This window comes from Erinaceus europaeus, chromosome 2 (assembly GCF_950295315.1).
Source record: "Erinaceus europaeus chromosome 2, mEriEur2.1, whole genome shotgun sequence".
Taxonomy (NCBI): Eukaryota; Metazoa; Chordata; class Mammalia; order Eulipotyphla; family Erinaceidae; genus Erinaceus; species Erinaceus europaeus.
In genome coordinates this window covers 37,978,974-38,006,260 of record NC_080163.1, presented here as the reverse complement: position 1 = coordinate 38,006,260, position 27,287 = coordinate 37,978,974, and the positions used below count along the sequence as shown (strand labels likewise).

Here is a 27,287-nt window from a genome sequence, read left to right as displayed (position 1 = left end):
ACTTTCCCAGTGATCATCACATGAGTATCACAAGCTGAAGAAGAATTCACATACCCGAGACAAGGGAAACCACTTCAAGGAGTACTCCAGTCTCAGATCCAACTCACCCCTCCCTGGAAAAATCAGCTCCCACTGGCAGTCCAGAGGTTCAGTGGCACCGCTGTCTGCTGGAGGGGCCCCGCACTCACTGGCTCTGTGTGTCCCATTTGAATCTTAGGCCATATCCATAAGGAAACAAGTGAAATGGGCGCACCGAGGGGGCTCTAGGAGGCAGCTTGCAAAAATCTAATTAACGTCTGCATCTAGCTGGAGATAGCCCTGGCTTGAAAAAGGTCAAGTTTCTTGAAGACTCTATTTGCCAATATAATTTAATTGTTAAGACTAACACCCTAACATTTAATTAGGGTGCCAGTGTGAAAAAATTAAAATGAGATTACGATTAAATGCTAATTAAACAGAAGATGGAATGTGGTGAAGATTTCACAGCCCAGATAATTTGCATATCTTATTAGCAAGCAGTAAGTTAGCTGATGCACCAACAGGAATTCAAGTGTGGGATATTTCTCTGGTGTCCTTTGCTGGCTGGGGTCAACTTAACCTCTAGTGAGCTCATGAGAGCCTCAAAGTTCTCCCACCCTCACAAACCAAGTGGTATTGCAACACAACAGAAAGAGCCTTGTTACTCTGAAGCCAAGGGGACTGCCTGTCTGGGGCAGGTGGTCATCTTGTTCTGGAAATCAAGAGCTTAGTGTCATCCTGGATGGCAGTTTACCTATCACCTCCCTGGAGACTCCTTCCATGGTCCCCAACTCAAAGAGAGCTGCTAGCTTCACAGCCATTTCTTTCATTCCACCACCTGCCTCACTGCCTGGCATTTTTTGCCCCTGAAAACTCACCTGAGTTGCTTGTTTCCTCTTTTTTCCCTCATCACAGTTGTTCTGTACTTAGCTGAAGTCTCAGAAATGGGCATGGTGACTGACACATGGTGCTTAACAGTGACGGAATGAATGAATGAATGAATGAATGAATGAATGAATGAACAGGGAGTTATTCAATGAGTCTGGGGCCCACTGGCTCCTTGGCAGAGCTTTTAGAAGCTACATTCATGGGGTGACACAGGCACCTTGTGAGTATACCCAGAATCCAAACTGGCAGTGATTAAATGTGAAATGGAACACCACAACACATGCCTGGTCTGCAGGCTGAAAATCGAAGAACCAATCCAAGTTGGAGGGGGAGAAGCCAGCGTACCAAGCCATCCCATTGGATGAGATGGAGTCCTGACCTAGATGGAGGCTTGCACTGAGAACTCAAAGGAAAAGATCTCAGGTTCAACCTAGTCAGGGAGATACTCTAAGGAGGTGCTAAGGAGAGCTCTGAGTTTCATTGTTGGGTCACTGAGACTGGGCCCCAGTGGTCTTTCATGAATAGGATTCTGTGTATCTAGTATCAACTTAAAGACTGTACTTGAGTTCACTGAGTATTAGTCTCCATACCAACTCTGTAGAGCAGGTGCTACCACCCTCCCTATTTTAAAGTTGAGAAAACTGGGAACTCACGCTAGCTCAAAAAAAAAAAAAAGAAAGAAAGAAAGAAAGAAAAACCCTACACAAGGCACTACATGTTGGATGTGAGAAAGGTACCCAGACCAAGACAACTCCGGAGTAACCAGCAATCATCATGGCTCCCCACCCATCACAGTCACGCACCCATTGCCAATGCCCTCAAGTTAACCTGAAGTTAGGTGGTTCCCCTCCAAACTGGGATATGCAAATCAGACACTGGCCTTTGCAAGTGCCAAGGCATCCTGCAGTTTCCCACTAATGTCTCCCAGCCCTTAGGCTGAACTGCACAGCTGACAGGCCTGTGACTGTAAGGATGCACTAGCAGTCTCCCGAGTCCTTTCACCTGGGCACAGAGGAGCACCCTGCTAGGGCACTCTTCACCACTGCCAAGGTGGGGCAGCCCACATCTGTTCTAGGAAGTCTTCGACCAATCCCAGGCTGGGCTCTGGGCAGATTCAAACTTCCTGGATTCCTGCCACATCTTCTCTCCAGAAGGTGAGTTCTGTGAGATCTGGCTGGGCCACAGGTTGGAGCCCAGTGATACACACAGAGCCTGGCACATGTTAGGTGCTAATAAAAGCCCAATGACTCAAGAGTCTCCCTTATCTGCCACAAGCTTCCTGGGCTGTTGTCCAAAGCTGCAGGTGGACAGCTGGGTCTTCTGTACCTTCCAGAGGAGCTTCTCTATACTTATATAAAACCTGGTCACAAGCATGGCAAGCTAATTAGAACCCAAACATCCTTTTGTTTTGAACTGCCAGAGATTAGACTTGAAAAAAAAAGGACTCAATTATTCTTCTAAAATATCTCTGAATTATTTATGAAAACCAAATAAAGAATAAAATGGACACTGATGGACCAGAGGTCTTGCCATGGCAAAGGAAGTTAGAAACCAGAGAACAAGCAATTTCTAAGAATGTGAATATTTACTATTTTCTCTCTGGGCAGAAATTGACAAATTGTCTTTAAAGGTCTGCTGCCTAGCAACCAAGTTCTGTTGAACTGCTTGGGAGGTGCTAACAGTAGCTTCATCAAATGGTATGAAGACTGTTTAAAGGTCCAACACTCTAATTTAATAGCCAATCTGAGTGCTGAAAGTGATGCCATTCTAGATAAAATCAAAGACTTCTGACCAGGTGGAGGGACAGTGCACATAGCCCTGCTCAGCTCTGAACCTGGAACTCTGGAGCCTCAGGTATGACAATCTGTTTGTGTAACCATTATGTTACCTGTCCCATCCCCACCTATCTATCTAGTTTTCTTTCCCAAGAGTGAATAATAGAGTTTTTAGGTTATTGGTAACCCAGGGCATACAGTGGGAAATGCTCAGTTTGAACCTTAGAACTGTATGTGCCAAAGTGATGCTCTGGTTCTTTTTCCCTTCCTCATTAATAAATAAATCTTAAAAAAGAAAGTAAGTATGGGTGGAGTCTGACATAATCTTCAAAAGCAAACAGAGGCAATGACAACAGGCAACTTCCCTGTGCTATACTAAGAGTTCATGTATCTGAACACAACATAGGTGGATGTTATTTGAATATTTCATCTAAACAACTCTGGTCTCTGCTTCCCTTTCTCAATGACGAATTATTGTATCTAGTGTATTTCGGGCCAAGAGCCATGAAGAGGAAGTTTAGTTACTTAAGGAAGAGTTTTAGCACTTAGCATAATGACAAAATATGATTGCTCTGGGGCTCTAGTCAGGGAATCCTTGGATTCTCACACAGATATGATGGCCCTAGATGCCTAATGGATCCAACTCTGCACCACCACTGTTCACTTCTATCACAAGCCCCTCTTGTGGCCCTCTCAGAATCTTGCCCTCACCATAGAGCAGCGATGGTAGGGACTGCCCCAGTCTCTAGAAGGGAGGCAGGGTATCTTGTCCTGCCACTCTAGGAAGATTGGTCCTGAAATGAGTGCAGCCTGCACTACTCCCATCTGTGACCAATGAACTGCAAGTTCAGACCAATAGGGACTTAGAGGTTACACACACAGGCTCTGGTGCTAAATGCAAATATGCATATGGGCCCTGGATCAGGTGGATGGCAGTAACTCCTCTGCCCTAGTCCAATTCTCTAGCCCTTTTCTCTACTCTGATACCATTCTCTCAGACAATTCTTTTGTCCAATTTCATGCTATCAAACTCAAGCAAAAACTACCATAGTCATGGGCCCCTAGAAACATGCCGAAAATGGACTTCTGAGCTTTCTTCCAGTCTAAGATCCCTAATCTCATCTGCTCTCTTCCTATTTTTTGGTTCCTATTCACTAACCATTCTGTCTCACTTTATGTCCTGCCACCTTCTAGACACCAAGTTGCAGACACTACCATGATTCTACCCTGACTTCTCTGGGCGGATGACCTCACCAATGTGTTGGAACCTCACCTCTTCAGAGCCCTAACCCACTAGAAAAAGATAGAAACAGGCTGGGGGTATGGATTGATCTGCCAATGCCCAAACCCAGCAGTAAAGCAATTACAGAAGCCAGAACTGTTACCTTCTGCACCCCAAAAGCAACTTTGATCCATACTCGCAGTGGGGGAGAAGTGATAGGAGGAAGAGCATAAGACTCTGAACTCCAGTTTTATAAGGTCCCAGAGAGAGAGGACAAAAAGGGAAGATATATTTGGATGTAGTAATAGGGTTATCTGTGGCTGGAAGGGGAAGAGAGGACTGGACCTGGAAGAAAAGGGGGCAATTATGTACAAATGTAGACAGATAGCTGTAGAGATGACAGTTAACCCATGTCTGCAACCTTGGAAGAACTATGGTGGTTTGCAATGGAGGGACTGGGGATTCAGAACTTTGGTGGTGGGAATGGTGTGGAATCATACCCCTGTTGACATGCAATTTTGTAAATCAATGCTGACTTGCTAATAAAAAATTAAAAACAAAATATGATAGCTCATATAATTAGTTTTGCTTAATGTCCATCTCCTCTAAGACTCAAACTGAAGGCAGAGACTGTACGAATCTTGTTTGTGTCTGTTTGTGGCAGTGTCTGGCACACAACTGGTGCTTAAGAAAAGAGTGTGGAATGAGGGAATGAATGAACCCCATGATTTATCTGAAGTATGAACTCTGAATCTTCCTGTCCATCCTAGCAGGGAAAGTGGAGATAGCTGTATGGACCAAAGATTCTTCCAGGTAAACCTCCTGGTCAATGTCCTAATGTCAATAAAAATGACTCCAGGGGCTGGGTGGTGGCTCATATGGTAGAGGGCACACATCACCATGCTCCAGGACTTGGGTTCAAGTCCTTGATGCCACCTGTAGGAGGTGGAACAAATGGTAGAACAGTGCAGCAGGAGTCTCTCCTTTGTCTTTCCCTCTCTTTTACCCACTATGAAAAAAAAAAAAGGCTCTTGAGAATGGTAGAGTCATGTAGGTCCTATACCTCAGCAATAATGATGATGGGTAAAAAAAAAAAAAGTGGCTTTTGCCAGGACTTGACCTCTGTCCACAAAGTTAGGAGTATCCCCCTGCATAATCCCCTAAAGGGTGTCTGAGGTTGAGGGTCTGTCCTGAAAGAGTCAGGTAAAATTACTACCAGATACTGAATTAATCAATTTTTTTTCTGAGTACCTCATTTCATTAAAAAATGATTATAGTGAAAAGTAATTGCCTTGTCCTGGCATGCTAGGTTCTATGGTTCATATATACAATTTCACCTAATTCCTATTACCCTTGTCTTTTTCTTTTAAACCAGGGCACTGCTCAGCTCTGGCTTACGGTGATACTGGGGATTGAACCTGGGACCTCTGAGCCTCAGGTATTAAAGTCTGTTGCTTAACTACTAATCTATTTTCCTGGCCCTCTTACCCTCATCTTAACAGATGTGAAGACTGAGAACCAGAGGTTAAACTATTAGGTTTGAGCTATCACTGACCTTTAATCATTGCAATACTGCCCACAAAGTCTGACATTTCTTCTTAAAAAAAAACAAAACAAAAAACCTTTCCTGAGCTGGAAGCTGTTTAAGAGTATCTCAATTAAGAGCAAATTTAGATACTTAAGTTAGGCATAAACCACCAGAGAAAGGCTCTATGAACAAACCTCTTTCCTCCGTTTCAAGCCACCACTAGGCTAAGTGGATCAGATACTTAAACCACACACGTACACACTCTCAACATCTCTTTCTCTTACTTTCACAAGGATAACAGCACTTCCTGCTCTTAAAGAGAATTTATTACATACATTTCTTTTGCAAGACAAGTCCCAGAGGCCAGGAGGCCTTTCCAGCTGGCAGGAGCAGCAGTGTTTCCGACTCTACTAAAAGTGGATTCTGCCCCCCACCCCAGAGGAAGACAGTGTGATTCTCAGAAAGCAGGCGCCAAGCCCAGTGAAAGGCTCTCACCACCACTTGCCTCATGGGGTGAGCAGAGGGACTGTAAATGGGAACCCCCAAGGGTAAGCACAAAACCTTTTCTCGAATCCTCCTGCTTTATCTTTCCAGTTGGTAGGCTTCGTGCATCTACTGCAGCTGTGCACCATCCTTCTAACAATGTAAAACATGTTATCCCAAACATCTGAAGGACATCTCTGTTCCTTGCGGAAGTTATCGAATGTTCCCTGTGATTTTTTGCCCAACACAACCTGGCCACCCAGTCTCCACCCCGGGTAGAGGGAGACCATAGCTGTGCTGCAGGTACTACTCTCTCTCGTTTATTTTACTATTTATTTTATTTGCTAGAACAAAGAGAAATTGAGAGGAGGAGGAGGTGGAGGAGGGGAGATAGAGAGACATTTGTAGCACTGCTTCACTCATGCTCATGAAGCTCCCCCCTGTATGTAGGGGCTGGGGCTTTGAACCTGGATCTTTGTACTTGGTAATGTGCACTCAACTGGTTGTGCTACTGCCTAGTCCCAGGCACTACCTTTTTTAGGAATAAGGCCAGCCTCATTTCATGCATATTGGTTGTATGGAACACCTCATCAGGCAGTGGATTTTCACATGGGTCACCTCCTCCTGGTCATGGTCCCAGGGATGAGAGAGTGCGTATTAGTGAAAGGCTTTGTGGAGCCTGCAGAGAGGTCTTATCCTCTCATCTGAGATATATCAATTTGCCATCCAGACCCATAAAATTAGTCGGATCCTAAATCCCATCTACCTTGAGCTAGAACCTCAAGGGTTTCACCCCACAAAAGTCAGTTTTATATCTACTCATTCAGGTCTCTTCCCTGTCCAGTGGCTCCACTGGCCTCAGGGAAGGACAGACACCTTTCCAGAGGAGAAGCCCCATGGCAAGAGGCAGGGCTGGGCTCTTCAGAGGAGGCTCAGAGAAAAACAGTCATCGCCAAGGTCACAGAGCTCCTTGGTGGCAGGGTTGGCTACACAGTTCATAACAGACACTTTCCTGTGCAGCACCTGCATCCTGCTAACAGTCAGAGGACGAGCTCCCCAGGGACAGGGCCGAATTTTCTGCTTCCCTCCCCACCCCCATGATACACACACCAGACCCGGTCTAGTTGGTGCTTCTGAATGCTTGCTCACCTGAGTCCCACCCCTGGTTCCTGAAGACCTGTGTCTACGTTCCCTGGCTGACACTTGGAAATTCAGACTTTTTACTTTAAGACAATTGACAAACCCATCCCAGGCATGTTCCTTCATCTGATTCTGGGTGTCAGCCCTGAGGAAGGCACAGACTCCAAATCACAGGCAGATGAGGCCTCCAGATCTCATCCCGATGGCCTCTCACACCTAAGCCAGATCATGAGTTTATTGGAAAAATCAGCCCACTCTTGTGTGCACTGGTGGCAGCAGTGGTGGTGGTGTGTTTGTGTGTGCATGCAGGTGCACTACACTTCCAGCTTTGCTTAGGTCACTGAACTAGGAAAGCTTTTCCTCCCTTCTTAAAGCTCAGGTTTTTTAGAGAGGACCAAGCCAGTAACTCCAGTGTTAGCAAAGGAAGGAGCAAGGCTAATGGCAGGGGTCCTTAGCCCTGGCTCTCAGCAGGAGAACTTTTCTTTTTTCTGCCTCCAGGGTTATTGCTGGGCTCGGTGCCTGCACCATCAATCCACTGCTCCTGGAGGCCATTTTTTTCCCCTTTTGTTGCCCTTGTTGTTGTAGCCTTGTTGTGTTTATTACTGTTGTTGTTGATGTCGTTCGTTGTTGGATAGGACAGAGAGAAATGGAGAGAGGAGGGGAAGACAGAGAGGGGGAAAGAAAGATAGACACCTACAGACCTGCTTCACCACCTGTGAAGCGACTCCCCTTGTAGGTGGGGAGCCAGGGATCGAACCAGGATCCTTCCGCCGGTCCTTGTGCTTTCTGCCACGTGAGCTTAACCCGCTGTGCTAGCGCTGACCCCCAGGAGAACTTTTCATAAATGCAGTGCCTAGGAACCCACTCCAGAGCTTAAGTCAGAATTCCTGGGGTGGGGGGCACGGTGTTGGTGTTAGAAGAAGCAATCTCCAGTCTTTGATCCCCATCAGATTCTTGGGGACATGTGAATTAAGAAATAAAGAATTAAGCACCAATAATGGTTGTGCCATTTGGTGAGATAGCCCAGACCAGGCCTTAGCAAGGTTTACACACTAATACCACCCCCCCAGGCCAGGGTAATCCCTTCCCCTTCTTCAGGGCTGGCCTGACAGATTTAAGCCTCAAAGGACAGGTGTCCGCAGGCAGGGTGACAGTCAGAGCTCAGGGAGGCAGAGATCTGTGTCTCCTGTCGCTGGTATAAAGTACCTGGACTGACTTCAGATGTGGTGGCCTTTCACCAAACATCCCAGCCCAGCTTTCCAGGCATTCAGCATTGAGTCCTGTATTTCCCCTTCTACTCTGGCCTAGGGAGGATGCTCAAAGGAAAGGAAGGACCAGAAGTTTGAGAGCGGGGCCTCAAGGCTTCAGCCCTGTCCAGGGTCCTGACTCCTAGATGGAGTCCCATTACAGCATGGAAAGTACTCCTTGATCTGTTTTCTGAGGGTGCACTGGGAGGGCAGTCCCTGGCAGGTCATCAAAGAGTCCCCTGTTCTTACCTAAATCTAAGGTCCAACATTTCCATAACTGTTGGGCTGACTATAAGCCAGTACAAGTGCTATACTAGATACACCTGGTTCTTAATCCCCAGTCCATCAGTGCCCACATTAAGTGACCCATAGCTGCAGCCTCTAGAGAGGGGGTACCTGTAGGCCACCTGTAGCTGGCCTGACCACCAACCAACCACCAGCTTCTTATGCCAGGGCACCAGAAGATGGGGTGTCTAGATCCTAGCTCCCTTGTCCAAAGCCCTTGACCTTCAGACTATGAAGGCTCCCCTCTCTCAATCCATTCACAGAAAGGACAATGAGGAGATTGAATGGAAACATCATCTGGCGCCAAATCCTCACTTTCATCTCTGCCTTCTCATGAGCCAGATAGTTTGGAAGCTTTCACTGATGGTTTCCTCTCTTCTCCATACTAAGCTGGAATTTATGCTCCAGTTATGGCCCAGCCTCCACACTTTTTTTCTCAGTCACTTTTTTTCTCTGCGGGAGGAAGGCTGGTCCCTGGCCACAGTTCAAGGCAGAGAAGACTCCCTCCAGTTCTGCAAGGCCCCAGGACTTAAAAAGCAGGTGTCTCCTCCCCTCTCACCCCACCCAAACTTAGGCACCCCTACAGAGGCCCCAGGGCTAGAACCCAGGGCCATGAAGAGCCAGTCCTCAGCAAGGACTGGTTGCTGCCACTGGCACCTGTCTGATGGCCTAATTCTATTTTTGGATGAGGAGAGGTTCAAAGGCTCTGTGCTGGAAAACCCAAGTGGCAGGGGAATTTTCTGCCCCATGCAAATCAGTCTTTGCGGACACCTATTTCACCCCCAGTCACAGATCCTGGGTGTAGATGGGATCTCAGCCCAGGTGGCCCTTCTTCCCTCCTCCCAAAGGAGGGAGCAGGGCAGAAGTCACCTCCTCTCATCTGAATAGAATAGCCAGCCACTGCAGACAGAGGAGAGGCTGGAGTCTGGGACGGGTTCCTCTTCACTAAAGTAAGCATAACACTTCTAGCCTCCCAGGATCTGGAAGGGACATAAAGGTGGCTATTGTTTTACTAATTCAACCGTAGCCATTGAGGAGCCCCAGCAAGATTCCCCCAGTGGGTGGGGGTGGGGAAGAAGAGTAAGGAATAGGAAGGGGTGGGGTGGGTGAGGAGGGAGTTGGTCCCAGGCGTTCTGAGTCCACTCCACTTCCCTGAGCAATGAGTGCACCTCAGGTGTCCACTAGCAGCTCTGGTCCAGGAATGCTCTAAGAGCCCCCCAGCCCTGCCCCCACCCCAGCATCAGTAGCAGTCCTTACAGTGTTCCTGGAGATACCTCCTTCCAATTCCACCCCTCCCCCAAGGGAGGACACTAGGTTGGGAGGGATAGAGGCGGGAGCCATCAAGTCTCAAAGGTTCTGGCTTCTAAAGGGAGAGTTCCTGGGTAGGCCAATTCTGGGGGATGGTGGGGGGTGGGCAAGGAAAATGCAAGGCTCAGCAGAAGACCCCCTAGGGACTGGCTAAGGACTATGGAGTTGGTGGGGGTGGGGGTGGGGAGAAGGGGAGCTGGCTCAGCATAAAGAGACCCTCTCCTCCCACTCTCCCCATTCTCAGAAATTTCAGTCCAAAGAACCTCACAATTTGGCTATATAACCGAGGAATCTTCTGTTTGCTTATTATTTTTTTTAATATTTTATTTATTCTATTTTTAAGAAAAATGCAGAGAGAAACACCAGAGCACTGCTCAGCTCTGGCTTATGGTGGTGCAGGGGATTGAACCTGGGGTTTAGGAGCCTCAGGCATGAGAGTCTGTTTGCATAACCATTATGCTGTCTCCCCTGCCCACTGTTTGCTTATTCTAAGAGGAGGACTGGGAACTCTGGGCCAGTCTGTTGAGGGAGAATTCAGGACACAGAGGGTCTTGGAGAGTACATTATGCTTTCACCAGGTTTACACACATAGTGGGATGCACACTAACATTTTTTGTTTTCACTAAGTTTGTACAGGTGGCACAGAGATTCACTTGGTGAAGGGTTTACTTTTTTTTTTTTTAATTTTGCACTATATGAAGGGGGAGGAGTTTACTCCACCAGGCCAATGAAAAGTGGGTCTCAGTGTGATGTAAAAAGTGTTATAAAGGAGATCTTGGACAAAGGGGGTTTTGGGCTTGGTCATTGACCTGTGGTTTTTAGCCCCAAAGACCCTTGGGAAATCTATCCCCTGAGTCTTTTCTCTTAACTTTACTTTGCATGTCTAGTAAATAATTTAGAAACCATGCACCTGAACGCATGTCCCTTGAAATTCTTTTCATCTGAGCAGCCACGAACCAAAAGGGGGATTTTCCTGACCCTGCCATTCCCTCCAACAAGTCCAGAATGAACAGAGGTTTATTTTGGCAGAAGCAGAGGAAAAGGGAAGTTGAGAGTGAAAACAGGTGGTAGCCTACCCTCAAATGGTAGGCAGTGGGATGGGGGGAGACTCTGCCTGGGTTAGCTGTTCTTTTTTTTTTTTTTTTTTTCTTTCTTTTTTTTTGACTCATTTTATTTTCTGGTGTGGTCTGGAATAGAACTCAGGACCTCATGCCTGCAAGTACTGACACTTTATCCACTGTGCTACCTCTCAGGCTAAGTCTGGGCTAGTTTCACTGAGTAAAATAGTCAAGAGTTCACTGAGGAGTTAGCAAAGTCATGTGCAAAAATGACTTTTGTGCCTAAGGGTTGAGGTCCCAGGCTCAATTCCTAGCAGCACCACCATAAACCAGAGCAGAGCAATGTTCAGGAAAAATAAATAAATAAGTAAGTAAAAATACAGCCCAACATTTAGCTGCTCTGTATGCATAAGAACAATGTCTTTCTAAGGGTCAGAATAAAAAATTATCCTCACAAACTCCACTATCACCTGCCCACCACAGGATCCCAGGTCAATGGGAGGAAGGCATGAAATGAAGATGAAACAGATAGAAGGAGCAGATATCCTTATATCAAATAGAAGGATATACATGAACTCAATAGCTGAGGATCTCATCCTTTACCACTACAGTCAGAAAATCCTGTCATCCTTGGCTCCACCTCCAAAATGCCCCCAACTTTCTTATTTCACTGTCACTGCCAGGTTCTGAAGCCAACACTATTTCTCTCATGAACAATAGCAAAGGAATCTTCCAGGCTTCTGCCCTTGTGTATCCCTTCCACCAGCCCCACCTCACCCCACTCACATGAGGAGCGGGGGCTCCTCATGACAGCTGAGGGCACATCAACCATGTCATTACCCCACCATTAAGACCCTGGGGGGCGCCTGGCATTCCTGGTCAGATCACTAGGGACATCCTTAGAATGCACAGGGCAACAAGAGTTGGCATCCCCACACCTCCTGTCCCTTCTGCAGTGATTGCGCCCTCTGCCAGATCTTCCCCATACCTGCAGCCTACTCCCCTCACTCTTCACTCCTGACACTTATCACTACACACCTCTGAGGGCTTCTTCTCGTTCTGCCGGGGCCAGCCCGACTTGGTGCTGCTGGGCAGTTTGGAGCATCTTGATGCCAATGTAGCGTGACCTGTGGAGAAAGCACACCCCAATAGGAGTCCCTGGGAGGCTGGGAACATATGCCCTACATCAGAGGCTAGGAAGTCCCTAGGGAAAGCTCTGCCTTGAATGTTGAGCACCTAGTAGGCTCTCTCTGAATGAGAACATGAGCCTCCTCCACTGGCAGTCAGAAGGAGCTTAGGAAACAGAAGGCAGTGACCAGGACTCAGTATTAGCTCACAGTGTCATCCTGGACAAGTCCCTTTCTTGCCCAGGTTTCAGCTTCCCCTCTGTGAAAAGAAGCTAGAGTCAGTTTTCCGTGGTCACTCTTCACCCGCACAGTGTTAGATACCCTGGATGATGCTCAGTGGGGATAGAGAGGCAGGCAGGATAGTGGGGACCCAGACTTGAATGCTAGCTCAGGCACTTATTAACATGTTACTCAGGGCAAATGACTTAAATAATCCCTCTGAGTCTCAGTTTGCTCTTCCATAAGATGGGAGGAAGAAATAACTGTCCTGGAAAGGGTTATAGTGAGAATTAAACAAGAATCAAATGAGCATGTACAGTCTTATCACAGTCCCTGGCACATATCAGTGCACAAAAACATCAGCTGTTCATTAGGGTCTAAGGCTGTGGGCTCTACCCCTATGGGTCAGAGGAAGCCATGCATGGGACCAGTGGGAAGGAGCCCCCCAAGAATCACCTGCCTCAGTTTGACCCCACTCTACTGTAGCTACAGGGCTTAACTGACTAGACACCCACCACTGTGGGTGCCTGGCCCTCAAGGGCTCTTTCGCCTGCACTGAAGTTCAAAGCAGAGAATGTGGTTCTTGTTGGTGCTGCTGAGCCAGGCCACAGGCAGCATTGCTACAGCCACAGAGGGCCAAATGCTGTGATCTCCTGCCACAGAGAGGAAGGGCTGGCCAGACTTGACACCAGAATGCAGCTGAGGAAACAAAACCCAGAGGCCAACGAATGAGCCCTGGAGGCAGGACAGGGGTTGGGTCCTAGCTGCATCTATCTTTTTAAATTATTATTATTTTTATTTATTTACTGGATAGCAGCAGCCAGAAACTGAGAAGCAGGGGGAGTTGAAGAGAGAAAGAGACAGAGAGATACCTGTAGCCCTGCTTCTCCACTCATGAAGTTTTCCCCCTGCAGGTGGAGACTGGGGGCTTGAACTCAGTTGTATGCACATTGTAGCATGTGTGCTCAACCAACTGTGCCACCAGCTGGCCCCCTAGCCACATCTATCCACGAGTATGTGTTCATGGGTCAGAGAGTGCAGACCTCTGAGAATACTGAGGCTTCTTAGAGACCTTTCTGATCTCAGTTGCTTTCCACATATGTGAGTGAACCAAGATCTAGACTTGCAGGGCTCCAGGCTCCTCCTTGGCAGTGCAGCTTCTTCCTCCATCCACATGCGCCGCTGGCTGGAGCCTCCTGGCAGCATATGTCTTCTATGGGACAGAATGAATGGTCTTCCTCACTTCCACTGCCTCCTGGAACTGCCAGCCCAGGGCATTTGAAAGAACTGCCTGCTCCTGAGAGAGAACGGCTCTCACCTTACACAGAACTCCCTTCTCCCCCCAAATTTTAGAAGATGCTTCTGACTTAGACTCTATGTTTTCCTTGAGCTCTCGACATCCAATTCACACATCTCATCTATCCCACAGAAAGTCTACCTCTGAAGTCATACTGCCAAGATCCTATGAAGCTCAGACATGATTAACTCTTTCAGCAAACATTTACTGAGCACCTATTATGTAGCAGACAGTAGCTGATGACACAGCATTGAGCAAGATATGACTGGTTGTCAAGGAGCTTACCACTGGTAGGGAGGTGATACTGACCAGCTAATTATAATGAAGACTGACAGGTTCTCTCTGGCATTAGCGGCAGATAAAGCCCCGACCCAATGTGGAGGCTAGAAGTAGCATAGGTAAAGAAAGGCCCAGGGGGAAGTTGACCTGTTCCAACCAGAGTAGATCACAGTGGCAAAGATCTAGATAGCCAGGGCCTTGGTCACAGCTGTGTGAGGACTTATGAGCAGAAGGCCCTGACCTCGTGGACCTGATGGACCTGATGGTAGGTACACTGGTACCAAGGAAAAGTCCCCCCCCCTCTGGGTTGGATAATTATCCAAGTGCTTTCCCTATAGGAGCCCCAAGTGGAAGGCCTTACTGTCAGTGGTGTCAGAGTTGTCACTGCTGATGGAGTATTTTCGCCTCTTCTCTTCCATCTGTTTAAAAAAAAAAAAAGGAGGTTCCATTATATTCACAGGTAGCATTCTGGAGGGAAATCTTCAGTCTCTCCCCAGCCCCTCAAGAATCACCTGATGGGGAGTTGGGCGGTAGCACAGTGGGTTAAGTGCACGTGGCGCAAAGCACAAGGACTGGTGTTAAGGATCCCGGTTCAAGCCCCCGGCTCCCCACCTGCAGGGGAGTCGCTTCACAGGCAGTGAAGCAGGTCTGCAGGTGTCTGTCTTTCTCTTCCCCTCTCTGTCTTCCCCTCCTCTGTCCATTTCTCTCTGTCCTATCCAACAACAATGACATCAAAAACAACAACAACAACAATAACTTCAACAATAAAACAACAAGGGCAACAAAAGGGAATAAATAAATAAAATAAAAATAACTTAAAAAAAATTTTTTTAAAAAAAGAATCACCTGATATCCTAGCTCCCCACAATCACCCATAACAGTGGAAGAATGAAAGCCAGGTCTAGTCCTAGGCTTCTTCTTGGTCAGCCTCACCCACTTCCCATTCATCTATGGGGACTCAGGGGCAGGGGGAGAGGGGGTGCAGCTCCCATCTCCTGGGCCTGAAGCCTCAGACCAGCAGCAGCAAGGATCTCATCAACAATGACCCGGAGGAGAGCCAGGGGCTCAGAGCACTAGATACAGAACCCAGCCTCAGCTTCCACTAAGCAGGTCCTAGGCTGGCCAGAGAATCCACTCCCACCTCCAAGTTGCAATGGGTGCTCTGCTGGATGAGGAAGGAAGAGGGGAGACCAGACTGGTTCTCCCAGGAAGACCAAGTTATCTGAGTTTACAGACAGACTATGACCCACATAGTCAACGACTGCCACCTCTCCAGATTCAAAGGAGGTCTCAAAACTTTACATCAGGCTCAACCTGACACTGTTGACTGGCTATGGAAGAAGGGCAAATGCTAGAAGAAGAAGGGGCAGCTGGAGCAGAGAGCACTGAGGGTTCGTTCTGAGAGTGGAAGCAGAATGGGTGTGGAAAAGAGGTGGGGGCAGGGACATTTAGTGTGTCTCCTGGAGTCCTGAGCTGTGTTGCACGCCGCCCCCACCCCCCATGTCTCCCTTCAGATAAAAGTACAAAGCGACTTTATCTCCAAAGTAGTGTTTAACTTCAAGGTAAGGAAGGCGTTGGCCTCTTCCTCTCCAGACCTGAGCTCATTCCTCCATTCACAGCATCTCAGCTATCTCCCTCGCAATCCTGTGAGCTGCAGCTGTTCATTTACTGGGGAGGTGCGGGGCCTTGTCCTGCTAGTAGCTGGCAGGACTGGGATTGTGACCCACGTGGTCTGATCCCTGAGCCCACACTGAGCTGCCTTTGTGTCCTGTCAGCTCCTGCCTGTTGAAGTGCTTTTCCATCCACTATTTCCTCTAATCCTACAGAGTCAGGGTGGCACGGTCTCTTCTTGGAGGGGAGCACACCTGACTGGTTTGTTTACCTGCCCTGGGACTCACAGCTGCTCAGAGGCCAGTCCTAATATGAGGGCAGATCTGGGGTCCCGAGCACCAAGCACTTCCCACCATGCCCCTGTTAATCTACACCCTGGGCAACCTCACTGCCCACAACATAGGGCTGAGCCTATATGAGCAGGAAGAAAGCCCTGCTGCCCAACAGTAGGATCCGGGTGCAGGGAGGTTCACTAGAGCCAGACAGGAAGGAAGAGGGCTAGATGAATAAGTCCTCACTGGAATGGGGGCTGGGGCTTGCCTGGATAGATACATAAGCCCCCAAATTAGGCAACCTGCTCAGATTCTCAGGACAGTGCTTTTAAGAAGTTTGTGGGGTGGGGGAGGGGGCACAGCAGCAGGCTGTGAGCACACATATTGCAGTAGAGCACACATATTGCCGAGGGAAGGGGGAGAGGACCTTGAACTCCATCTGCAAAGGGAAGTTTCATGGATAATAGAGCAGTGCTTCAAGTATCGCTATAAATAAGTAAATAGTCTGAGGCCAGAGAGATAGCATATGGCTATGCAAAAAAAAACTTTCATACTTGCAGCTCCGAGGTCCCAAGTTTAATCCCCAGCATCATCATAAAACAGGGCTGAACAGAGCTCTAGTTTAAAAACAAAAGAAGCAGCAGCTTGTCTTAGTGGTCTGGAAGGTGATATAGCAGGTGGAATGCTGGATGCTGGCTGGTCCAGAGTCTGATCCCTGACATTATGTGTCAAATTGATACTGTTTCTCTCTATATATCTGTCTCATAAATAATAAATAAATAAATCTTTTGGAAAATTAAAATAGAAAAAAAAGGAGGCAAAGATGTTTGCCTGGTCTTGGAGCCCACACTCTTCTGACCTGCTGATCCACTGCCTTGGAGCAGCAGAGTGCAAGCAGGCCAGGGGACCAGGACTAAAGGGGACAATGGTGCTGCCCACAACTGCCATCCTCACTGTCCTCCAGGGTTTGAGGGAGACAAAAGTCACCAGCCTTCAGTGGCCCCCACCGCCTAGATACAGTCCTGGCATGCTGGGGAAGGTGTTGGGGGAAGGTGTTCTTTGCAGCCACTTGTTTTCTCCCATAGTCCTGTGCCAGGGCTCCATCTGTGCTCATGCCCAGCACAAATGGCACTCCCAAACCATAGGGTCTCCAAAAGCACTGAAGGTAGGACTCAAGGGGGTGCGGGGGCTCAAATCCCAGCTCCACCCCTCAATGGGACAGGAACCTAGGTAAGACACACCTCTCAGAGGACAAACACTGGATCTGGATTTTCACATAAATTGCCTGAACTCAGAATGCTGGCAGTGGATTCCCAATTTTAAAAACACTTTGAAAGGGCCAAGCTAAACACATCCGTGGGCCAGAGTCAGCTGGTGAGAAGAAATGAGAGCAGTATAAAGCCCTCAGCGCAACGGCCGATGCGCCATGCCGGTGCTAGTTATTGCTACGGAGGCAGTCTCAGGTCACTGGTGGGTCCTCTACCAGTACCCACCTGAGTGGGAAGCAACCTCTGTAAAGCAAGGAAGGTCCCCTATACTGGATTCCTTGACCTACCAACACTTCTTGTCACGTGGTTTCCTGCAGCCGGAGACCGACAGGTGACCTGTCAACAAGCAGACATGCACCCCTCCCTCAGCTGGATCCCTGTCCAACCTGCCTTCCATGAAATACCCAGCCTTCTCCCAGGCAGGGTATTATTAAAGGAGCAGATTTTGTGGTGGCTTAATTGGAATAATAACTAGGCTTCACAGGGAAGCCACTGTTTTGTGAGTGAAGCTTCTTTCCTTTGAACCACATCTATTCCAAAGGTTTCTCTGTGTCAGTTGAGCCTGCACCATCAGTGGCTGATGGTGCCCCAAAGGAGGACTGCCTTTTGCCCCAGGAACCCCTTCTCTGATCCAGTAAGGAGGAGAAAGAGAGCCAACTTCCTTCACCAAAGTTGAAGCTGGGGGTGAGGATGGGGGTGGGGGTGGGTGACTGAAGGCACAGGTGAAATTGAGAGTTCTGGGCTTGGAAAAACTTTTGTTTCTTTTTCAATTATTACTGATTTAAGATTCATTTACAAAACTAAGATTTCAGGAGTCTATTTTCATACCCATCTATGAGTGGACAACTCACTGTGCTCAAAGTTCCTGTGCCCCCACCTCCACACTCCCAGACAAGATCTTGACCTGTCCTTCCTTTGCCACGGACCCCTCCAATTTCTCCCAAAGCTAGATCTGTTTTGGGAAGAGAATATCTCAGTGTCACAGGCTCTGGCTTTTGGGGACAGGAAGTACTCTTGAAATCCTACTGACCAAAGAAACTAGGAAAGACAGGGTTCCGATTTCCTTCCATCTGTTCTTGGCATACCATCCCCAGCATGGAGACACAGATGGGAAGCTATCCTTCAGGGTGTGGGTGTCTCCTCAATGGAGCAGCACCCACAGCCTCTTTGTGGGTCCTCCACCCCACATTCAACCTCTGCCATGACCAGTAGACTCTCTCTACAAAACACACCATGAATTGACCCACTTTCCCTTATCTCTGCTGCTACCAGGTTGATCCAAATCAGCTTCAACTCTTTCTTGGACTCTTTTCCCAACTTTGCACTGTTGCTTCCCCCTCCCCCTGTGCCTCATAATTCAGGATCCATGCAGCTGCCAGAATAACCTTTAAAGAACATAAATCAGATCACATCAGGCCACTATTTTTAATCTTTCAAAGGCTTCCTGCTGATCAAAGGACAAAGCTCAAGCTCCTGACCACAAGACCCAACATGATCTGGCCCCTGCCACCTCAACAAGTTCAAATTGGCCACCACCCCCTTCCCCACCACACCAGGCTCTCATTTCCTCAAAGGAGTCAGACAGTCCTTGCTTTCCTACCTGTGTTTGGGCTACAATCTCTGTCTGTAATGTTCCACCAAGTCTATGCATGGCTGACTTTTCATTCTTCAGGCTTTAGTTTAAATGTCACAAGGCCTACATGCAGCACCTTATCTAAAGCTCATCATCCTGTTGCTCAGCTGTCTTCAGAAGATCCATCTACTTGGTGAGTGTCCTCCTTGGGAATGCACATTCCAGGGGAGTGAGAAGCATGCCTGTCTGGACCTCTGCTGAAGTTCCAATGCCACCCATCATACAATGGGGGCTAGACTGCTCAGTGTGCTCTTAAGCACCCCTGCCTGTCCCCCTACCCCAAAGTGTCAGGACCATACAACCCAGCTGGCCTGTCTGCAGCTTGCAGGAACAAACACCCCAGCCCAAGATTTTCCTCCTGTTTTCACAGCCCTCCTTCCCCATCTTAACCTCACACATTTTCCAGGAGGCTTTGTTTGGTTGGGCTCTTGGCTAATGATCAATGTCAACTTAGTAATAGGGCAGCAGTTTGGTGGCAGATGTTTTCTTGGCAGCACTAGCCATTGGTTTTAGTGGGGGCCTCAGGCTTGGACTTGAAACACCAATGCCCAATGCCAGCCCCCTTTAAAGACCTCTCGGCAAATAAACTCAAATAAACACCCTAGGCTTCCATTAACGCCCTTCCAGCTGACCCTGGAAACAGTGGGTCTTTCAGGCCTGCTATTGCAGCCGCTCCCTGGGCAGTTAAAACACCCTAACCTGGCCTCCAGCCTCTCTTCTCTGGGGGCCACCAGGCCTGGCCAGCCCGCCACCACACACAGCAGGACTTCTCTTCCTCCTTAAAAAAAGGGGGGGGGAGAGGCTTTCAAGCAGGCAATTTACTATTCCAGACACAATCTTTCAAAGAGAAACAAAAACTCTCCCTGTCTGAGGCAGACCACTAAGGCGTGTGTGTAATAAGATGCTAATACAATTTAATGATATTTCGGCTGGAAAACCTGTCCTCAGAGCCTCCTTGTGTTGGGAAGGCCAGACATTCAGAACAAGAGCTGCACAACTTTAAACGGGGGTCAGAGCCCTAGTCTTTCCTATCTCTCATTAACTTTAATGCCTTCTCAGGGACAGTAATTGCCATTACAGAAATGATTTTGTGCACACAGATCCTCCAACTTGCTGCTGTAAGCACAGGGAAGCCTGAGCCCTCCTCTGACACCCATCATCACCCACCTGCAACTCCACGTATCCCAGAGCCACCCAGCTCCCTTAAAACATGTTGTCTATACTACCTTCTGGACCCAGCTCTGGGGGACATACCAAGGGGGTCCTGAGCGAATGAAAGGAGCTTTGTTTACTTTGTCCTTCAGCACCTTCTCACCCTACTTTCCACCTCACAACAGGCAAAGCTGAGTCCCCTTGTTCCCATGGATGGCTGCCCATTGGCTGCTGAAGTCCTTCCGATTCCTTCTTAGAAGAGACCTAACTTTCTGGCCTAGCCTAAAAGGGAGAGATCAAAGGTCAAAGCTGCACTTGGGCCTTCTCTCAGTCATTAGTAAGAGTGGCTAATACTAATCATGTGCTCGCCACATGCCTGGCTTGGGCATTAATCTTTTTTGTTGCCCTTGTTTTGTTTTTTTTCTGTCATTCTTGTGGTTATTATCATTGTTATTATTGATGTTGTTGTTGTTGGATAGGACAGAGAGAAATGGAGAGAGGAGGGGAAGAAACAGAAGGGGAGAGAAAGACAGACACCTGCAGACCTGCTTCACTACCTGTGAAGCGACTCACCTGCAGGTGGGGAGCCGGAGGCTCCAACGGGGATCCTTACACCTTCATGCCAGTGCACTTAACCTGCTGCGCTACCACCCAACCCCCTTGGCATAAGCCTTTTTTACACAATATTGCTCGGCCTACACATATTATCTACCATGAAGCAGAAATTGATATTAATCTCATTTGCAGATGAAGACACTGAGGCACAGAATAATTGTCACAGCTGGTCTCAGCACAACCAAAGTTCAAACCTAGGCTGCCTGACCCCACTGGACTGCAGTACACAGGCCTCCAACTTCTGCAGAGTGAATACTCAAAAAACTAACGGATTGTCTGAGGACCTTACTGGGTTCCAAAGCTTTGAAGTCACATGGTTGGGGGGGGTCATATCTGGATGAACTATGATGGATTTGGATCTGTGGTCCCTGACCTGGGTGTCCAGTATAAGGCACTGCTTAACTAGAACACCATGGTCCTAGTCTCAGAGATATGGAGGTTGCTGTCAAAACAAAAAGTCTAACCTTGAGCTGTTGAAATAGATCACTCAGATAGTATGCTGCTCTGTCATATGTGTGACCTAGGTTCCAGCCCAGCCTGAAGGACACTTTGGTACTGTGGTCTCTTTCACTCTCTCTCAGCCTCTATCTAAAAAAAAAAAAAAAAAAAAAAAAAAAAAAAAAAAAAAAAACTAACCTCAAGACTTAGGGCAATACAAGGGCTGAGGACAGGACTAGCAGTTTCAACTCACTCATCGATGAAAGCTAACTGAAAACTTCTGACAAGCTCTTGGATCAGTGTTCCTAGCTATTCAGTTACGCTTTTCCTTAGAGAAAGGAAAAGCATGTTGAATGGGAAATATTCTGGAAACATGGGCTGCATCCTGAGTCCAAACAAGACTATCCTTAAACACTTCATCTCCAAACACACTAGGGAGACCCTTGGCCAGTTTCAAAACCAACATTTACTGCAAGTCTTGCTGCCTGGGGTGAGGACTTCCCTCTGTGAGACATTTGCTGTGGAACCAAATGCTTTTCCACTCTAAACAACAGCCAACAAGCACTTGGGACAACTGAGAGGGCTCCAGATCAAACAAACATCCCTTTTTTTCCCCTACCATGCAAACTTTCTCAATAAATTATTCGCCCACTTCGGATCAAAGCCTGTTTTTGCAGCCTGTGACCTAAAAAGCAAATAGCATCTCTTAAACATGAAAGTCTTCCTCCCTGCCCTGGTTGGCTTTATTACTCATTCCTCCCCCTTACAGTTATTCTGTTGTTATTTTCCTCTTCTGCTTGTTAGATTGCTCTGCGAGTCCCAACCCGCCTGAGGAAGATGGAACAGGAGAGATGGTGCATTCACTTGGGGCGCTGAGATGAGAGAGGAAGTTAGGCTGGGGGAGAAGCCAGCACCCTGGGAACCCAGGAAACAGGGCCAGGCCTGGTTGGCAGCTCCCTGCCCAGCCCTTTTGCCAAATGTCCTACTGGGAATTTTACCAGTGAAGGGAGTTAATGTCATTCTAGAAGGTGGGGCCAACGTGCCCCACCACCACATGCGCCCAAGACTCAGTTTGCAAGTATAAACTTTAATAAGAGCCCATCCTGGACAGGACAGTTAGTCTGGGCTCAAAGCTCAGGGCTCCTCCCCCTTCTAACAAATGCAAAGGCAGCAAGTCAGTTGTGCATGCTCAGTCCCTCCCAATCCCCTTTGGCACTGATCTGAGTGCAAACATGATGCCTTCTGATGACCCATGCAAACTGAGTCCCAGGATAAAACTTTTTGTCTCAGTAGTGGATAGGGGGCAGGGTGTGCTAAACGACGGGGCAGGGTTTGAAAATCTGCAGAGACCTGAGTCTTCGGATGCAGCGCGCTTTCAGCATAAAGAAACTTGGCGTCTTCAGCCCCCCCCCCATATCTTCCTTTCCGCCCTCCCCCCACCCTCCTCCTCCTCCCCGCAGACCTCGGGCCAAGAGGTTTAAAAAAAAGTGCCCAGGCCAGTGGCAGGGGATAAGAGGATGGGGAAGAGGGTGGCGCTCGCCTCCAGTCTGCCCCTGGAGGCAGTCCGCAGGAGCGCAGGCTGGAGGTGCGCCGGCGTGATTCCGACCGCGGGAGCCGGGAGGAGGAGCCGGAGGTGGCTGCGGGGGGCTCCGGCCCTGGCGAAGGAAGGGCAAGAGGCGGTTCGGGCCGGGGGCAGTGTCGGGAGGGGGAAAGGGTTTAGGTGATGTGAGAGCTGGCAGTGGAGCCCCTTGGGCGGGTGGGTAACTGTGTGTACTGGGTGTGTGTGTGTGTGTGTGTGTACGTACACACACGTCCTGGGCCTCTGGGAGCTAGGGTGAATCCTTCCTGTCTCGCAGACATTCCCTATCTTCCAAAGAGAACAGCTACGAAATCACCAAACTGACCCCTGTCATCCCTTGGCGTGGAGAAGAGGGTGTCTCCAGGCCCAGGCATAGGCGGGAAGGGGCCTGAGGGAGCTACAAGTCTGTACCCAGCGGGGAGGAGGCGGGCGGGAGCCGCTCCGCAGGCGCAGGCGAGTGGGTGGGAAGGAGGGAAGGAGAGAGGAAGGAGGTGAGGCCGGGAAGATGCCACTGCCGGGGGCGGGGCGGGGACGGGGATCCGGCAGAGGGGACTGCAGCGGAGCTTGGTGGGGGCGGGGGGCTTCAATGTCACTCATTTGGGGGTCAGGTGTGTACATTCCGGGCTGGGGCCGCTACTTGCCTACGTCTTCCCAGTACCACCTAGGGCGCAGGGGCGGAGGCGATGGGCCGGGGAATGCGGATCCGTCCCCAGAGCGGGATGCGAACCCACAGAGTTGGGAGAAGGTAAACAAGGGCCACGCCCCCTGCCGTCGCCCCGCGGGCGCGCACCCGCCGCTCCGGCCGCCGCCGGTACATTTCCACTCTCCCAGCGCTTCTCCCCCTCCGGACTCCCGCGCAGCCCCGGAGGGGGGTGCTGTCCCCTGACCCCAGCCCGCGCCCCCGCGCTGGGACTGCTCACCCTCCACACTCACCTGGAAAGGGTGTCCCCCGCCCCTCCAAAAACTGTTTAATTTGTGCAGAGCCTCCGCGCCCGGGTGCTGAGCATGCTGCCCCCGCGTGCAGCGCCCGCGTGCACCCAGCCCTGAGAGGGGGCGACAGGGCGGAGGCGGTGGCCCCGGAAGGTGTCTGGGACCGGTCTAACTGCACGTGAGCCCAGCGCGGGGTCATGTGCACCGGCTCAGCCCGGTTCGGCGCCCGGACATGCTGCGTATCAACAAAATGAAACTCGGGGCTACAGGAGGGCAGATAGCTCCAGGTCCTGCTAGCCTCCGCCCCCAGCCGCGCGACCTCTCCATGGCACTGGTCTCCCGCCGCAGCCCCCTCCGCCCAGCCTGAGCCCGCGGGGCAAGTTGCAGCCCCGGCGCGCCCCCGCCCGCCCGCGCCCCCTTGCCGGCCCAGGGGCGCTTTGCCGCAGTCATTAATAAAGAAGGTCGCCAAGCTCACCCTTCCAAAAGTTGTTGTTGCATGCGCCCCTCTCAGCCTCCCCGCAATGTACTCTTTAAAACACGACTGACCAACATGCGCAATCTCTCCCCTGTGCTGTGCATCTCCCCCCCCCCCCCGCGCTGGCTTCCTAGAACAGGCAGCCAGCAGGAGAGAGAGGGAGCGAGCGAGCAAGCAAGAGAGAGAGAGGGAGAGCGAGAGAGCTAGGAGCGCTGGCGGATCTGTTGCAAAAACACAAAATAATGCCGTGGAGATGCGCAGGGCCCATCGCCGGGGATAGGATCTTACCTTGCTCCGCGGTGCCCTTTCGAGGGGCGCTGCCCTCGGCTACGCGCCACGGCGGAGGCCGGCGCGGGAAGGATGCTCCCGAAACCCCGAGCTCCTGGGGCCGGCGCGGGCGGGCGGGGGGCGCGCATCCATCCGGGGTCGCGGCGAGGGAGGCGGCCGGGCCCGCACCCTGCCGGGGACGGTCAGCCTGCCTGACCTAAGCCCGTGCTGCTAGGAGTGGGCGCAAAGTAACTCCATGGACGCTACTTACCACCCCCCACCCCACCCCCCAAAAAAAATAGCCTCTAACTGCGATGGCCGCGGTCGGCACCATTCACCAACCCCCCTGTGTATGTTTCTGTTTCTTTTTAAACCAAGACTTCCTTGTGATCTCTTTAGAAAAAAAAATGTGTTGGGGTGGGGGTGGGGTGGGGGCGGGCGGGAGGAGCGAGGGAGGGGGAGTAGCCACTTTTTTCTTATTCACTCGGATCTCCACTCCTGACACCCCCCAGCCTCCCGTCTTCCCCCCTCCCCACCCCCCGCCCGGTTGCTCGGCTTCAGCGGCGTGTCCAGGTAGCGTGGAGGGCCTCGGGGTGGGGGCGCCCGTCCGGGCCGCTCGCCTGCCTCCACCTCGCGCCCGGACTCCCCGTGGGCTCTGGGGCGCCCCCAGCCCGCCCTGTCCCCAGGGCCGGGCCCGAGCGGCGGCTGCGCCCGTGCAAGTCCCATCAGGTCTGCTCACACTTCACACACTCACACCCCGCCCCTCCACTCTCACACTTTCTGCTCACACCCCGCCCCCTTCGCGCCCCGACCCGGGCGGCGCCCCCTGCAACCTTAAAAAAAAAAAAGGCAAGCTTATACTTAAAAAAAAATCTTTTGGCGCCATATTAATGACGTACTTAAAATTTGCCATTTCTCCCTGCGTCAAAAAGACGTTTCTTTGCAAATAACAGCCTGGAGGCGACACTCGCGGAGGGAACAAGGTTTGCACTGAGCACCCCGCCTCCCGGGGAGTCGGCACGGGGAGACCCTCGCCCTAGGCCCCTCTCTGGAATCGCAGCTTTTAAAAAACGTGAATCGAATCTATCGCGTGGCGTTTTGCAGCGCCAGAAGTGAGCAGAAAGTGCTGGCAGGGGCGGATGGGAGGGAGAGGAGCGGAGGGGAGGGGCGCGCGCGGGTCGGGGGAGGGGGCGCGGCTCTCCTCCCCCACCCACGGCAGATGGAAACTAATATCCCGGGCGGGGGAAACTTGAAATTGTGGGCGACCTCAAGGAAAAGAAGACGGGTGGTCGAGAGGGTCTTTCTTGAGTTGGCCGCCCCTTCTCCCCCCCTCCCCCTCCCCTCTCTCCACCTTCCCCGGGTGCCTCCTAGCGCCCTGCTCTGCCCCGCATTTCCGGGGGGATGGGAAAACGCGGTGATGAGTGGGTGGGTGGGTGGTAGGCGGCTGCTCCTCCTGACCCCTGGAGGAGTTTGTTCCGGGGTATCGCCTTCCCCCAGGCTGGTGCCCCCACTCCCGTGAAAGGGTTAAAAACCGAGGGGCAACTTCCAAGGGCTGGCACTTGGCGAGGAAGCGTGGAGCCCCTCTCCCCACCCTTCGCCTTCTCGCCCCTCCTCCTCCGGCTCCACTTCCCGACTTGACCTTGTGGTGCACAAACAGTGCGCTCGGATCCTCGCAGTTTCTGGAAGAAGAGCCTGCGCTCGCCAGGCAGGCGGGCGGGCTGTCGGGCGGCTTGCGGGCGTTGGCGGGGCCTTGGGTCGGTTCCCGGAGCCGCGGGCCACACCCACCCAGCCCTCTGCGCCCGCCGAGCTCACCTTCTCTCGAGGAAGGAGCCCGGCCAGTCTCCTGGATGGGCAGGGGGGCGGAGGGGGGCCAAACCACTGCCCTGTCTGGATGCTTCCAGATGGGGAAGGGGTGGTCCAGTTTCAGGTAGTTTTTTTTTTTGTGTTTGTGTGTGTGGGGGGTCATGGCTCAATATCCTCAAAACATTATCAACTTTTTTTCTCATCCCCTTTCGACTGCCCCTCAAAGATGATCCAGTGACTTTTTTTTTTTTTTTAGTTCACCTTTGGGTTTGAAGGCAAGTGGCAGATTTGGGAACTGAGACAGGAACTGCCTTCCCTCTCCAAGACTGAAAAGACTGAAGGTTGTTTATTCTTTCTTTCCCCTCCACCTTTTCCACAGAAAGATAAATATTCAATTTACATAAGATGACATTTATGTGACAATTAAGAAGATTCCCCGATGGAATGTTGTGAACACATTTGCTTATAGGAGAAATAAATCTAATAATAAACAAACTTATAATAACAGCACAGATCCTCCAACAGGGCGGATTGTCTACACAACAAAGAGGGAGATGATGGATGCTGAAATAAGCACTTTTTGCAACAAGAAAAAAATATGAGCTCAAAGGGAGTCACTGCAACATTTCTCTTCTATGGTCTTCATTCACAAAGTCTAGGGAGGTTTATCTGGTAGGGTTGAATGGATGAGTATCCCTAAAAGGTCTCTTGTTGGTATTTTTCCAAACTCAAGTTCAGTGTTACCAAATACTTATGTACCTGGGTTCTAATCCTGGCTCTAAGGTGTTCAGAAATTGCTTGATATGGGATATGGATAAATTCATGTGTCTGGGTCTCCTTTCCCTCTTCTGCAGAATGGGAGTAGTTAGTTCCTGGGGCCATGTGTACACATATGCATATGGACATACACATTTTACCTGTGCAGATACACAACTGTATGTGTAAAGCAGGGTCTGGTTCGGAATGCACAGTGTACATTAGCACTTGGTGCCTATGTTTTAGAGGGTTGAACATGATGGCTTGGCAATAGTGTGCTGGACTGAGCACACACATTACTGTGATCAATGACCCCAGTCCAAGCCCTCAGTCCCCACCTGCAGGGGGGATGTTTTGCAAGTGGTGAAGCAATGCTACAGGTCTCTCTCTCTCTCTCCCTGCCTCTCCCATCCCTCTCAGTTTTTCTCTCCCACCAAATAAAAATACATATATACATAAACTAATGGAAAGTATTAATTTTTTAATAAAATTTTAAAAAATATTTATTCCCTTTTGTTGTCCTGGTTGTTTTATTGTTGTAGTTACTGATGTCACCATTGTTGGATAGGACAGAGAGAAATGAAGAGAGGAGGGGAAGACAGAGAGGGGGAGAG

The 27,287-nt window shown here is 50.1% G+C and overlaps 1 protein-coding gene across 7 annotated transcripts in view; it reads right to left on the bottom strand.

Moving 5' to 3' along the window:
• JADE2 (jade family PHD finger 2) overlaps positions 1–25,895 on the bottom strand; it is a 64,632-nt gene extending 38,737 nt beyond the window's left edge. The window contains exons 1-4 of one of the 7 annotated variants that reach the window (XM_060178194.1): positions 25,754–25,895; positions 24,136–24,342; positions 14,236–14,293; positions 11,991–12,079 (exon numbers count right to left, since the gene is read on the bottom strand). In XM_060178194.1, coding sequence (XP_060034177.1) covers positions 11,991–12,079; positions 14,236–14,293 — 147 coding nt within the window. In that variant the 5' untranslated portion in view covers positions 24,136–24,342; positions 25,754–25,895. Of the gene's footprint in view, positions 1–11,990; positions 12,080–13,370; positions 13,392–14,235; positions 14,294–23,375; positions 23,743–23,847; positions 23,936–24,135; positions 24,890–25,013; positions 25,718–25,753 lie in introns of those variants that run through there. The other 6 variants (XM_060178204.1, XM_016186784.2, XM_016186782.2 and 3 more) reach the window with 6 other exon arrangements.
• Positions 25,896–27,287: the final 1,392 nt, after the last annotated feature.